Source organism: Triticum dicoccoides, chromosome 2A (assembly GCF_002162155.2).
Source record: "Triticum dicoccoides isolate Atlit2015 ecotype Zavitan chromosome 2A, WEW_v2.0, whole genome shotgun sequence".
Taxonomy (NCBI): Eukaryota; Viridiplantae; Streptophyta; class Magnoliopsida; order Poales; family Poaceae; genus Triticum; species Triticum dicoccoides.
In genome coordinates this window covers 644,727,990-644,743,277 of record NC_041382.1, presented here as the reverse complement: position 1 = coordinate 644,743,277, position 15,288 = coordinate 644,727,990, and the positions used below count along the sequence as shown (strand labels likewise).

Sequence of the window (15,288 nt, the reverse complement as noted above, 5' to 3'; positions counted from 1 at the left end):
TGAGCTCCCGCCAGTGTCCAGGCGCGAGCGCTCGTTGGTGATGTGTAGCGCGAGCTCCTCGTCGTCTGGTGAATCGGAGCTAGATCCGCCGTCCTCCTCTTTGACGAGACCGTCCTAGTCAATCGGATCGGGCACGCTGCCAGAGCACTCACGAAGTTGGCCATGGCAGAGGGAGGATAGGGTTTGTAAGGAAGTAGAGGCGACAATCAGGACGGAGAAGACAACTATGGACTGAGGTTTGCCAAGGATTCGTTGGACGGGATGGGGTTTTGTGGGGGCGGTGCGGGCTCTAGCAGGCTGAGCCAACGTGACGGGCACGTCGAGGCATCTTCATATCCGCTCCATATATGGGACTCACATGGAGCTTGCCGGTCAGTGGATGTTTGAGCCGGATTTAGGGAGCCCGGTTTAGTGCCGCTTTTGCGACTGGGCAGCCCGTGCGAGCGTTTGGGACGGATTTGGGGTCCGGTCGTAGATGCTATGAGGAAAAAGCTCACGTAGCTCGATTGGTTACCTGCGCGCGGAAAACGCGGTGAGTTTTAATTTGCTTATTAGCTTGATTATACGTGCGCATGCATTGCTTCATCACGTACGTGCGCGTGCGCAGGCAAAAGAAGAAGAAGAAAAAGCGACGACGCGCGGAACGTAATCAACCAAGGGTCCTCGTTTCGTAATTCGAGGCGTCGGAAGGCAAGCGTGGAACCCTAACCCTAAGAGGCAAGGTATTCCCTTACGGTTGTACCTTTAGGGGACTCGTCCAACCCAGTACGTACCTCAAGCTTGGGACTTTTCCCCTTTGTTGTTTGCAGTGCAGGCCTGCGACGATGGCTGCTTCTCTCCGCGCGGCGGCGACCACGAGGATCCCGCGTCCGTCGGTGCTTCGAGGGCAGGGGCTTCGCCGGCTCGTCCACGCCGAGGATGTATGTATCTTCTCTGTCGTCCCGTATCCGGTTCGCTATTTTCCTAGTTGTTGGTGGAGGCCCTCACCTATTCTCTGCTCTCTGCCTCTCTCTCCATACCATTGTATATTAGTATATCCTTAAAACAGGCATATGTTTCATTGATTTCCATTAGTAGCTACAAGATAGCATGAATAATCCGTTGATAGTTTGGTAAAATCGGCATAATTTTGTCTCCAACGAGTTTCACGTTTTGCTGTGCCATGGCATTGGTAGATGATCAACTGCCTTGCTTGAATGCCCTTGATATTTTGGTAAAATCGACACAGTTTGGTCTCCAACGAGTTCTATAATTTTGTGTCATTGGCGGATATGATCGACTGCTTAGCATGAATGCCCTTGATATTTTGGGAAAAATCGAGGTCATTTTGTCTCCCAACTAATTTTATGCTTTGCTATACCATTGGTAGATAATCATCTGCCTAGCATGAGGATCATCTTCTGTTCCCCCCGGCAGTACGCCACCTAGAACCGTTCCCCCGCGTCGCCTGCGCCCAGGGCGACTCGGGGGCGATAGCTCCAACCCTAGCGCGCCGCCACCAGGCCGTCACATCCCCTGCGCCGCCGCCGGGTGAAGCCCGCGCGGCCGACGGCGGCGGCGGGGCTTCTCCTCGTGGCTCCCCTGTGTCCGTCGGCGGCGGCTCTCAGCGGGATCTCGCGATGCTCCGGGAGCGCGTTCCAGATGCGCTGCAGCGGAGCTCGGCGAAGGATGGTGGGGCGCGGTTGCTGGTGCTGATTGTGCGCCATTTGCGGCCGTGTCGGACGCGGCCGGCGGGACGAGCGCTGGCCAGGATGTTGGTGCGCGTTCATGGGCGTCTACTACATCCTTTGCTGGTGCTTGGGGATGGGTCGTCGGACCTTGCTCTGGTTACCTCGCCTACGCTCGTCGGCGCGCTGGGCAAGATGCATGCATTCTTGGTGATTGATGTGATGGGGAGGGCTTGAGGGAAGCTGGGGAAACCCTGTCTCGCTTCGTGCGAGCGGCGACGACGACACCCTTGGGCGCCGTTATCCTTGCCGAAGGCGTCGCTATATTGCTTCCCTCCTCCCCTCATGGTCTTTGCTTTGGAGAAATCCTTGCTCCCCTCGTGGGACAGACAATGGCGGCGATTTTCTCGTCGTTGACCTTCTTGGAGGCATTGTTTTGGAGCTGACTCGATTACCGGGGCAAGCGGTAGCTTGTTCAGCGTTGCTTCGGAGTGAGATCTATGGACAGTGGCTTGATGCAGAGGGCATGGATGTGCAGCGGCAGCGGTGGATTTCTGGTTGGGCTGAGAGTCTCTTGTTGTGAGATGACGGTGGCCATGATCTCATCTGCAAGTGTGTGGGCAACAATGTCTGCCTATTGCATCATGGTATGGCGGTTTACCCCTCAGGCGCATAGGCGAAGATGTGGTCCTGCACTGCTAGGTGATGGCCAAGATGGGACCGGAAATCTTGGATCTTCAGATCGGGCGGCAACGACGAGTTTGTTTTGCTGCATGATTATGCCGCCAAGGACGAGGACGACGAAGCATGAGGATGGCGCGAAACTCTTGGAGCGTCCCGATTTGGGATTTGATGGTGTGGGTGGCCATCCTCCCTGATCTCTATTGCAAAGTGCGACGGCGACCTTCATTGTTTGGAGTTCTTGGTGGCGGCCGGCTCTTGTCGTGGCTCGACTGTCTGCTTGTGCGAGCATGGGCTTTAGTAGCGTGGCACCACACGTCATGACCATGCTATGTATGTAGCTGCTGGGATTGCGGAAAGTGGTGGCGACATCATTACTGATGTCAAAAGATGATTGGTGCGGATATGGATGCTGTCGTAGTTTGTTGATCACTGATTTGATCGCTTCGGAGTATTCTTTTTCTTTTTTTTAGTCCACTAAGGCATAGCTTCGGTCATGTTTGACTTTGCTACAGGGCCGGTCCATACATATTCGGGGCCCTGGGGCAAGACGGTAAGATGGGGCCCTTGTGGACAAATAAAAATTTAGAATATATTGTACTTCGAAAGCAATTCAGGACATAGCAGTGATCTAAACGTTCTTATATTTCTTTACGAAGGGAGTACATCATAATAGATGGAAACAATATAGTTCTACAAAAGATCGCTCTTCTAAGTGGCACAAAGAGACTATCATCTCGCTCTTCTAAGTATGAAAACCTTCTCAAAACTGATAGCAACTTGAACCGTTTGTCTTTTTTCACTTTCTTTTCTCACTGATAAACAGTTTTTTAGAACACACGTCACCAAACAGTTGCAAAGAAACTGCCATTACAGGAAACAAAAGCACCTGAATATGGCCATATGGCTTGATGTTGAATTGTCGATGTAGTTTCCATGATCTGCAAGGCTGCAACAGTCATTCCCTGTCCCCTCTTCTCAACCCTGGATTCAATGAAGCTTTGAAGAACAGACCTAGGAAGAGAAGAATTACAGATGTCAGATGGAGCAATCAGAGATGGAGAGGCGGGCTGTTTAACTGCGAATGAAAAGACTACTTGATTAGGCGAAGGAGGGAGACGTACCATCTCTGATGTGTTGATGCTTCAAACGTCTATTGATGGGGAACATAGAGGATGCGGCGAGAGATGATTGGGGAAGGGAATTGCACCATCAGTTTCCATTAATGGATGCACGGGAGCAGCACCTCGAATTTGGAAGTGCACTGGAGCGCCGGCGTTGTTCTTTGGGATTGGAGAATTTGGGGGAGGAGCCGAGGAGGCGAGGAGAATGGAGGAGATCGATGGATTTATTTATTTTTTGAGGCAAAGGAGATCGATGGAGTGCAGCAGCAGCGAACTAGCGATCGAATTCTTTCCCTCCGTGAGCTAGCTACGTGGTGGGCTTGGGCCTTCTTTTTCTCTCTCTTATTTTTCTGGGCCTAATACGTATACTGTCTGTACTCCTACCTTCCAGGGGCACAGGGCGGTCGCCCCGTTGCCCCGGCCTATGGGCCGGCCCTGCTTTGCTAGTTGCCGGTGTGATTTTCGTGTGTGTGCGTTGGTGTTGGCTGTGTGCATTCTAGCTATGCAGAGGTCGGGTGTGGGCTCATTGTGTTTGTATTCACTTGATGCTTCATTTTGAGTTAATAAAATCCATCCTTTATCGAAAAAAAAATCTGCCTAGCATGAATGCGTCGATATGTCGGCTTTTTTCGTCTCCAACTAGTTTTATGTATTCCAATGCAAGATATACGGTGTGTTTGCTCTACGTAGACAACATGTCTTGTGAATATTATTTTACTTATCAATTGATCTCAATGCTGCTTCTGTGTTTCCAGCTTTCCATATCCATCCTCGCCTTAGACAAGGAACACCGTGGTCCGCTAGTCCGGCGGATGGGGGAGCTGATGCGCTTGCAGGCTTCCAAATTCACCTGCGCCATGAAGGAGGAACACCGTGCGGAGCTAGTCCAGCTGAAGAAGGAGCAATTGTATGAAGTCATTGCCCTTGTCGACGCCGATTCTAAAACCTCCTTGCGGGACAAGAGTCTGCTCAAGGACCTCTCTGCCCAAATCGAGCCTAGACCACATGACCCTCAATGGTACGTATATCAACCACATGGAGACATGGATGTTTTTTTCTTCTCCCAGTTCATATATACAATAAGTAATTCTTACCGTCTCATCCCACCCACCTGTAGGCGGAAGATAACCAGGAGCAAGAAGGTGACCAAGTGGACTGCTTTGGCGAGTATTCTTGCTATTAATGCTCTTGGTTATTGTGCCCTGCCTTCCCGTCCTGAAATAGTGAAGTATGACGGATATCTTGTAACCGTTGAGAGTCTTCCCTTGATACGACGATATCAGCACGCTGCTGAGAGAGCGCGTAAGCAAGATGGATATCAGCATGTTGCTACTTCTGTGGGACTGGACAAGCAAGAGGAGATGTGAACAAGAAAAAGGGATGAAGATGACTTGCATGAATCTTGTTTGATGGAGAAGCAAGACTACAGTTCTTTTCCACCGAGAACTTGAGACATGGTATGGTATCCTTTCAGTCTAGAACTTTGAGTAATATTATTACTTGATGACCTGTGATAACATTGTAATGTTATTACTTTCTGTTTGAGTAAATTCTATGAAAATTAATCTATGCATTGTTGGATGGATGCTCGATCAGTGTTATGAATCGTCTTCATCGAACCAGCATTGTAATGTGCTACCAGACGCCACCCGGTCTGAATAAGGAGGTTCTTCCCCAGCTCGAGGGCGTGAGGGTCACCGGAGCCATGATAACCCTTGCCACGAAGATGGTCTCATTGTCGTCGCCCTCCTGCCCTTTGCCACCTCAAAGTCGGCGAGCTGGAATCGCTTACCTTCTCTGCCCGTTTGTCCCTTTATGATGTCTGTTCGGTTGCTAGGGAGCGAAAAGGAGGCAATGATATTTTGGTCAGTTCATCTTGGCACTAAACGGAAAAAGTAATATAATCCGACCATGTGGATATAACAACAGTGGCAAAATGCAGATCCAGGTTGCAAGCGGAGCCTATCATGACCGAGCGCCAAACCATGTGTGGCAGCATCGATTGCCATCTTGAATATAGTTTGCGAATATAGTGTTCCGTGGAAAAGAGAAATACAACCAGCAGAAATCTGAACAAGAGCATTCAAAGTAAAAGAAAGTAAATGGTGGTACGATAACAAATACAGTTCAACAAATACTATGAGAAAATCAAATTCTTACTAAGAAGTATAAACTAATGGACTTTCTAAAACACATCTTGATGGGATTTAGTTATAACGCATCTAAATTCCTAACCACATGATTGCGTTTTGAGAGTTGTGCATTTTTTGTCTTGGCCTGCATGATATGCGTGGCTGAGTGTTTAGAGCAAGCATAATAAGATGATGTAAGCGAGTTGTTAAATATTGTATTATTGCTAAGTCGAAAGAGAGAGAAGAGGAAGCACAAGCTCCAAGAAGGTTTGTGAAAATGAAAGGTGGGTCATATATTGACAAAGTAATACTTTCTTATAGCCCACAATGCAAACACCTTGCGTGGGATTTTATATGAGTACTGTGCAGCCTCAGGTCAATTGGTGAGCGAATCAAAATGCTCTATATTTTTTAGTCCTAACACAAATGTGGAGGTGAAGGCAGAAGTACGTCAAATTCTGAATATTATGACGAAGTCTATTTCAGACAAATATATGGGTCTACCATCCATGATAGGGGTGGACCGTTTTGACTGCTTTAAACACATAATAGAAAGAATTCAAGCAATGGTGAACGGATGGAAAGAGAGAACTCTCTCATTTGGAGGCAAAGAGGCTTTGCTGAAAGCGGTGACCCAAGCCATCCCAACTTATGTGATGGGTGTATTTAAATTCCCGAAGAAAATTTGCAAGGGAATCACTGATGCAATGTCGCAATATTGGTGGGGTGATGAGGAGGACCAACGAAGGATGCATTGGTTTGCATGGTGGAAGATGTGTATTGCAAAGGAGAGAGGAGGTATGGGATTCCGGGATATTCATATCTTTAACTTGGCAATGTTGGCAAAGCAGTGTTGGAGACTAATTGAGAACTTTGGTTCATTATGTGCAGGAGTTCTGAGAGCCAAGTACTACCCTACAGGAGATATTCTGAATTGTCAACTGAAGAAGGGGTCGTCCTATGTGTGGCAAAGCATTTGGTCTGGAATTCAAACGTTCAAGAAGGGTTACATTTGGAGAGTAGGCAATGGAGAAAAGATTAATATATGGGATGACTATTGGTTTCCCAACAGTGCCTCCAAAAAAGTTTTAACAATAAGGGAGAACCAAGTACTTACTAAAGTGAATGAGTTAATTGACCCAATCACCGGAGAATGGGATAAGATGTTAATCCGGGAGAATTTCTGGCACATTGATGTTGAACGCATACTACAAACCCCATTATTCCATGTGGAGACAGAGGACTATGTTGCATGACATCTCACGAGGAGCGGCGTTTTTTTAGTACGTTCTGCCTATTATAAGCAATGGGAAGTGAATTATGATACAGATGACAGCGGTCTGGCCCAGTTCTCCATGGCGCCCCATCCAATTTGGAAGAAGTTGTGGAGTTTGAGAGTGCCAGCGAAAGTTAAAATTTATATCTGGAGATGCTTGCACAATGCCATCCCATGCCGGAGTACTCTTATGAATCGCCATGTTGGAAACTTGTCCCAATGTCCATATTGTACAGATGGTGCAGAGGACTTAGCACATGTGATGTTTAAGTGTGCAAGGGCGCAAGCAGTGTGGGAAGCTTTGGGAATTGCAGCAGATACTAACTTTGCTTCATTGAATGATCGAGCAGGTTTAGTAGTCTTGGAGTTCATTTTATGTGACGATTATTATCGGCGACAATATTTTGGATTGGTCGAGCTACCAGAGCTCATATCAACAGTTTGTTGGTTCTTATGGTGGCAAAGAAGACAGTCCGTGCGAGGGGAAGAAATATTGACTTCAGAACGAACAGCGCCGGCGGTGGTTGCCCTAGCGATTAATTATGTGCGTGGAGCACAAGCGAAATCTACACCCAAGATCAACAGGTGGCCAACGTTCCTAGCAGGACAACTTGTCCTTAATGTCGATGCTTCATTCACAGAAGGCGATTATGCAGGGTCTTGTGGTGCTGTCATCCGTGATCACCGAGGATCTTTCATGTCGGCGTCCACGGGGAGATTAGAACATGTAGCTGATGTGTTCACGGCAGAAGCGGCAGCTTTGCTTGAAGGTCTGAAGCTAGCAAGAGATACAGGATGCGATAACTTGGTGGTGAGATCGGATAATATCACGGTGGTGGATGCACTTAGATTCAATGAAGGTTATTCTATGGTGGCAGCGCCGGTTCTTGATGAAGGCAGCGCCGGTTCTTGATGCATGTCGTAGTTATGTAGCAGATTTCGGGAGGTTTATTATTGAGCATTGTATTAGAGTCAAATTATGTAGCCCATGAGCTGGCTAGATGGGGACGTGCTAATAATCTATCTCGTTGGATTGATGCCCCGCCTGATTTCATTGTGAGTCTGCTGACAGACGATATATCCATCCTTTGATTAATAAAGTAAGCTTTTCCCGTAAAAAAAACTATTATACGTGTTGGCTATTACATTTTTTTGCGAGGGGTGTTGGCTATTACATTAACTATAAATGACATGACAACATGTTATAACCAGCAGTTGGCTATATTATTATGCTCTTAAGGGTCTATGTCGGCCGTGTTCTTTTTTTCATCATTCCTTTTTGTGATTTTTTAGGCTGCTGGTTTTGTGCTGTTTATTCGTGGGTTTCAATTTCTAGGCTTCTCGGTTTGTTTTCCTTTCATTCCTGTAATTTTATAATTGCCCAAAAATCACCTGGGCGCTAGGGGGTGCCCGACGCGCCCTGATGGGTGGTGGAGGCCGTTGGCCTCCGTTTGCGTTGATTCCAACTCCCAAAAATCACATATATTGCAAAATAAAATCTCTGTAAATTTTTATCACGTTTGGATTTCGCTTGATATGGATATTCTGCGAAACAAAAAACATGCAGCAAACATGAACTGTCACTGGGCACTGAATCAATATGTTAGTCCAATCAATCATATAAATTGTTGCCGAAAGTATGTGATAGTTGTATAATATTGACATGAAACAACCAAAAATCCAAAACAATAAGGTGTGCATCATGGGTGCTCCCTCGCGTACTCCACGTCGGCAGGGCGTTGCCTGTGCACGTCGTCCAATGAGAGCGTTGCATCGTGTCCAGGACTCCAGGTCAGCGCGGGTGGTTGGCCAATGGAAGCGTCGGATGGTCAGTTTGAAGGACGAGGAGATTGACTATTGGAAGGGCGAAAGCGACGGGGGCGAGCAGCTCCTTTTCAAAAGCAACCACAAGCCGCAGATAACACCTCCCCTAGTTCTAGCGATGGAGAGAAAAAACCTTTTCTTTCTTTTCCCTTCCCACCCAGGCAACGCGACCTCCCTCTCGTTGCCTCTCCTCCCCATCTTCTCCGCCGCCGCCCCTTGGCAGCAAGACCACAAAGGCGTGATGGACGGCGCCCCTCCCCTGTTGATCCGCCGGTCAGGTTCTCGGGCAAGGGGGGTATGGTCGGTAGCAGCGCCAGGTTCGGCTGATCGTCGGGCGGCAAGGGCGTCACCAAGCAGTACTACCTCTAGGGCAGGAGCCCAGAGGCCGTGCCCCCGGACGACGGCCGCCTCACCCTGGTCAGTGTAGAATGCTATGGGAAGAGGGAATGCACCTTAGGTGCTCTCCGATGTATTCACTCGTATATATATATCAGTGTTACAAAAGAGGCGCAGAGCGCCAGGTCATGGCTACATGCATGGATCATGGGTGAGTGCATGCAGTACGTGCGCACGGGGGAGAGAGAGGTGAGGGAGTAGACTAGCTAACTGCTAACACCCCGCCGCAGTTTGAGCGTCGGGTGGCCGAATGCACAAACTCGACCGAAATTCCTTGAATGCCGGCGTAGGCAGCCCCTTTGTAAGAACATCGGCGAACTATTGGCTCGTGGGCACATGTAAGACGCGCAGCTCGCCGAGGGCCACTTTCTCCCGGACGAAGTGGATATCAAGCTCGATGTGCTTAGTCCGGAGATGGTGCACTGGGTTGGCGGCCATGTAGACAGAGGATATGTTGTCGTAGAATACGATGCTGGCCTTGCGCAGAGGAGTTGCTAGCTCGGCGAGGAGTTGGCGTATCCAGCAGCTCTCAGCGACGGTGTTGGCGATGGTGCGGTACTCAGCTTTCGCACTCGACTGGGACACGGTGGCCTGGTGTTTGGAGTACCAGGACACCAGGGCATCACCGAGGTAGACTGCATAGCTGGAGGTGGAGCGGCATGTGTCCGGGCACCCGGCCCAGTCGGCGTCAGAGTAGGCGATGAGGTCGAGGGAGGCAGCTGGTTGTAGACACAGGCCATGAGTAGTGGTGCCACGAAGATAGCGCAGTATCTGCTTCGCCAGCGCCAAGTGTGGAATGCGTGGATCGTGCATCACCAGGCAGCATTACTGAACTGCGTAGGCAATGTCTGGGCGTGTCATGGTCATGTACTGGAGTGCGCCAACGAGGCTGCGGTACTCCGCGGCATCGGTCACTGGCGCGCCATCCGTTGCAGAGCTTGGAGCGGGTGTCAACTGGAGTCAAGATGGGCTTGCAGGCTTGCATGTTGGCGCGCTCGAGGAGCTCTTCGGCATACTTCCGTTGCGACAGGAAGAACCCGTGAGCCGCGCGCGTGACATCTATGCCGAGGAAGTAGTGGAGAGGACCGAGATATTTCATCGAGAACTCAGTCAAGAGTCGGCGCTAGAGTTGTTGAAGAAGCTCGGTCCACGAAGCAGCGAGAATTATGTCATCGACATAGAGGAGCAGGCAGGCGTCGCTGTCGTCGTTGTGGAGCACAAACAGGGACGGGTCCGCCCGAGAGGTGATGAAGCCGATGCTGCGGGCGAACGCGACGTAGCGCGCAAACCAAGCACGCGGCACTTTCTTTAAACAGTAGAGGGAACGGTCAAGCAGGAAGACATGGTCAGCGCGAGTCTCGTCGACGAAGCCAGCCGGCTGCTGGCAGTACACCCTCTCCATCAGGTGGTCGTGTAGGAAGGCATTGTTGACGTCCATCTGATGCATGGGCCACTGACGAGATGCTGCAACGGTGAGGACGATGTGGATCATGGCCGCCTTGACGACCGACGAGAAGGTCTCGTCGAAGTCTACGTCGGGGCGTTGGGAGAAGCCGTGAACCACCCATCTGGCCTTGTAGCGTTCGAGCGTACCGTCGGATTTGAGTTTGTGCCGAAACAACCACTTGCCCGTGACGATATTGGCACCGCGCGGCCGCGGTACGAGCCTCCAGGTCTTGTTCTCCATGAGGGCCCTGTACTCCACCTGCATCGCAGCCAACCAACAAAGATCGCGCAAGGCGGCACACACACTTTTGGGAATCGGTGATATGTCAGGCGTGGAAGAGGTTGTGAGACTCTGGTGTTACTTGGGGTTGGGTAGGAATTTGCCGGCTTGCGCACGCGTCCGCATGGGGTGGGTTGGTATCTGACATGCACGATGGCGAGGCGGCGGTGGGGGTCGTGGCACGGCAGTGGAGGTGCTGGCGTCAGGAGTCGCCGCCGAGTCCACGAGATCAGATGCTATGGTAGCGGAGGTGGTCGACGTGGGTTCGGGTGCCGTGGTAGTGGAGGTGGCCGACGCGGGTTCGGGTGTGACAATAGTGCTTGGTGAAGGAGGCATTGGGGCTGTCATGGTAGCGGGCGCGGGTGCTGGCGAGAGCATGGCCACGGTAGCGGGGTTGGGGGAGCATGTTGGACGAGCAGTTCGGGGTTGTTGTGGGACGAAGGGGAGATATGTTAGTTCGTCGAGAAGAGATGACTCTGGCTGGATGGGGGTGCTCGTGGTGGAACGGAAAGGGAACGTGCCCTCATCGAAGACGACATGCCGCGAGGTCACCACGCGCCCAGTGGCACGGTTAAGACAGAGGTATCCCTTGTGCTCTTGCGAGTAGCCATGGAAGACACACGGCGCCGAGCGCGGGGCTAGTTTGTGCGGTCTTGTGGTGGTGAGATTCGGGTAGCACAAACAACCGAACACATGCATCGACGTGTAGTCGGGGTGAGCACCATAGAGTAGGAGGAACGACGAGTGATCGTGGCGAGGTCGGCACGGCCGTCGGTTGAGGAGGAACGTGGCTGTTTGAAGCGCTTCGGCCCAGTAGGAGTGGGCATGTGGGCATGGACGAGGAGCGAGCGTGTGATGTCGTTGAGAGTGCACAAGGCGCGCTCTGCCCGCCCGTTCTGTGGTGATGTGTACGGGGAAGACATGCGTAGTTGGGTGCCGAGCGAGGAGAAGAGAGCGCGTGAGGAGGTGTTCTCAAACTCCTTTACGTTGTCCGTTTGGACAGCGAGAATGGGGAGGTTGAATTGGGTGCGTGCAAAGGTGAAGAACGTGCGATAGTGGGAAGAACATCGGATTTGTGTCGTACAGGAAAAGTCCATGCAAAGTGACTATAGTCATCGAGGATAAGTAGATAGTATTGGCAACCAGAGTTGCTTTGCACGGGAGAGGTCCATACATCATAGTGTACTAACTTAAATGGAAACAAAGATACATGTCCAAATGAACTGAACGGGAGCCTAGTGCTCTTCCCTAGCTGACACGCATGAAAAACACGAGAGGTGGAGTGGGCGGAGTCGACGCCGGTGAGATGGAGAGTGCGGCCAAGAGCGGGCCCACCTAGATGGCCGAGGCGCTGGTGCCACAGATCGCGGGTGGTGGTGGTGAGCGTGTGGTGATCACGGGATGCGGGTGTGGACGACATGAGGTAGAGCTCGTCATCTTCCGAGTTACAGCGGAGGATCACCCTCTTCGTTCTTCGATCCTTGACAGAGAAACCAAGTTCATCAAATTCTAAATTTAATGGGTTATCACGAGCTAAAGCTTTGATAGAGATGAGGTTTCGAATGAGATGTGGTGAGACAAGAACATTGCGGAGAGAGATGGGCGAGGCTGTGGTTGGGATGGTGGTGTGGCCGGTGTGCGTGGTCGCCAGCGTGGTCCCGTCGCTGACAAAAATGCGAGAGGAAGTATAGGGGGAGGAGGAGGAGAGCATACCGGACGAGGAGGCCATATGCGACGTCGCCCCTATGTCGAGGTACCAGTCCACGGTTGGCGGTCACTGTTGCTGCTGCTGCATCGTCATGGAGTTCAGGGCGTGGATGAGGGCGCCCTGGTCCCATGCAGGAGTGGTGGTGTTGGGAGTGGTGGTGTTGGGAGCGGTGGTGTTGTAGAGGCCGGTGTTGGGAGCGGTGGTGTTGTAGAGGCCGGTGTTGGGAGTGCCGTAGAGCGGGTGGGCAGGCACAACACCGGGCTGCCAGACCACTGGAGGTGCAGTCCCAGGGATGCCCGGAATGCCCGGACCAGCAGTGTGGTGTGACGCAGTGCCTGCAAACGGCGTGCTCCCGCCAGGATGAGGACCAAGTATTCTCGCGCCTGTGGCATGAGGATGCCACGGCATTGGCCAGGCGTGAACCATGCCTGTCCACGGTGCAACAGCAGGAGCGGGAGGGCGTTGAACATGGCCACCCCCGCTGGAGTGGGACGGCTGACCCCCGCCGGAGTTGTGGGCCTTTCCCTTGCCCTTGTAGCGCCCGCCTCCGCCACATGGAGCGCGGTTCCCAGGGCCGCCGCTCCCGCCGCCGCCGCCCGAGGTGTTGTTGTTGTTGGCCGGGACGCGAGCAACATGGAGCATGGTCTCAGTGTTGCCGTCGGCAGAAAGACGACTCTCCTCCAGCAGCGGGAAGGCACAGCAGCACAGCAGAGTCGGGAACGGTGTCTGCATCGTCAGGATGGGCACAACATAGCGAAAACGTGGGTGGAGACCACGGAACATGTTGAGAACCTGATCATGGTCGGTGACAGACGCGTCGAGCTCGGCGAGGCGGTTGGCACAGTCCTTGATCCGCGTGAAGAAGGAGAAGATGGTCGAGGAACCTTGCTCGATGCGGCGAAATTTGGTGGAGAGGAACACCACCTGATGCTCCGCGTTCTCGAGGAAGAGGGTGCAGATAGACTCCCAAACGACAGCGGCAGTAGCGCCGCGCTGGTGAATGAGCCTGAAGACCTCCGCACTGACGCGGTTGTACAACCAGGAGAGGACGTGGGCGTCGTCCTGTGCCCAGGCCGGATCACGGGGCCGCGCAGGGCCGGCGATGTGGTCGGTCACGACGTGCTTGGCGAACGTGACCTCGAAGAGAGTACGCCAATGGGAGAAGTTAGGCGGGTTGAGCATCAGCGCGATGGGGACGTGTTGGTTGATGAAGACTCCGGCGAGAGGAGAGACGAGGGGCTGGGTGTGCATGGAGGAGGTGGTCATTGGATCCGGCATGAACAGTGCCGCACGCGTGAAGGCAGAGGGGTGAGGAGGGTCTGGGTATGGCTTTGGGAGGAGGGCGGCGTGGCGGGTGAACCGCCGCCGGTGACATGGTTGGGCCGCGGTGGTGGGGGAGGAGGGGGTGGTGGTGGAGCGGCCATGGCCACGAGGTGCAGAGAGGAGCAGAAGCGGTTTCAGGGATGAGGAAGGAGCCCTGCGTCTGATACCATGTAGAATGCTATGGGAAGAGGAGAATGCACCTTAGGTGCTCTCCGATGTATTCACTCGTATATATATCAGTGTTACAACAGAGGCGCAGAGCGCCAGGTCGTGGCTACGTGCATGGATCGTGGGTGAGTGCATGCAGTACGTGCGCACGAGGACAGAGAGGTGAGGGAGTAGACTAGCTAACTGCTAACAGTCAGGAACATGACCATCGTCGTGTCCAAGTCCGTCCGACTCTGCCTGGCCTTCGAACTCAGCACCGACCGCCCGGAATCGTACCTGATCTACTCCGACGGCTACGAGGGTAGCCTCCCTTCCTCCGACTAAATGATCCAGATGCAGTGCAACATGGGCTCCCGCTCCTTCAAGTTCGCCTCCGGTACATCCATTGTTAATTCCACTGCTAATTCTTCCCGAGGAGGATCTGCTCGTTCGTTTCTGTTTAGCGTCACCGTCTAGCGCCGGTGGAGAAGAGGTGGCACGGGCTGCTGTGCATGATGGGATGGGGCGTGCTGCTGCCGATGGGTATAATGGTGGCGCGTTACTTCTGGCGGCAGGACCCGTACTGGTTCTAACGGCCACATCACCGTCCAGTGGCTCGGCTTCCTCATCGGCATCGCGGCGATCGTCCTCGGCTTCGGCCTCAAAGGGGACGGGCTCAAGAACATCGTCGTGCACAAGGTCATCGGCTTCTCCATCCTGTCATGGCATGCCTCCAGGTACTTAGGCAGCACTGAGTTCTTGAGTTTGAGCCTCATTAGATCAGCCTTAATCTTATTTTTACTGGATTAACCTTAATCTTAAGAACATGGGGCGGTGGTTGTGTGGAAATTGCTGACTAATATGAGTCCACTTTTGGTTCCTTGGCTGGCTAGATACATGTGCTGGGGTATCTAATCATTTCAGTTGCCAGAATGGCATGTGCTGTATGGGAACACAAGCCTGTAACAACAACATAGTTTTACCAGCTTATTAATTTCTAATCCGTCGTGCCTGTTGCCAGGACGGGAAACGGGGTGGAGGCGAGGGAGAGGGGGGGTTTGACTGGGTGGCATCATGCCATAGTGTATGAGGTGGCTAGAGGAGGGCGGTGTGGCAGGATAAACTCCTCTCCCGATGCGGAGCAGTTCACGACGCCGTCATTGTCGTCGTGATTCCTTGGCCGCCGCCAAGCGAGAAGACAAGGTGAGATCAAATCCGTCCAGTCTTTCTTTTTCCCCGCCCTCCCATGGATTTTTCCCGGATATTGGTGAGCTCCTTAACCAC

At 52.2% G+C, this 15,288-nt stretch overlaps 1 protein-coding gene and 1 pseudogene across 1 annotated transcript; both read left to right on the top strand.

The window, feature by feature from the left end:
- Nucleotides 1-4,248: 4,248 nt before the first annotated feature.
- On the top strand, nucleotides 4,249-4,888 carry LOC119359755. Its single transcript, XM_037625849.1, has 2 exons — nucleotides 4,249-4,490; nucleotides 4,590-4,888. The coding sequence occupies exons 1-2, from the start codon at nucleotides 4,285-4,287 to the stop codon at nucleotides 4,837-4,839; spliced, it is 456 nt and encodes a 151-aa protein (XP_037481746.1). The 5' UTR covers nucleotides 4,249-4,284; the 3' UTR covers nucleotides 4,840-4,888.
- A 1,423-nt stretch (nucleotides 4,889-6,311) lies between these two features.
- LOC119358044 lies at nucleotides 6,312-14,864 on the top strand (annotated as a pseudogene).
- The last annotated feature ends 424 nt before the right edge of the window (nucleotides 14,865-15,288 follow it).

What these genes read in the sequence shown, in the direction of transcription:
- LOC119359755 (XM_037625849.1), top strand. Translation starts at nt 4,285, where the DNA reads ATGGGGGAGCTGATGCGCTTGCAGGCTTCCAAATTCACCTGCGCCATG. An exon ending in AGACCACATGACCCTCAATG is followed by an intron (nt 4,491 to 4,589) that starts GTACGTATATCA and finishes ACCCACCTGTAG; the next exon opens with GCGGAAGATAACCAGGAGCA.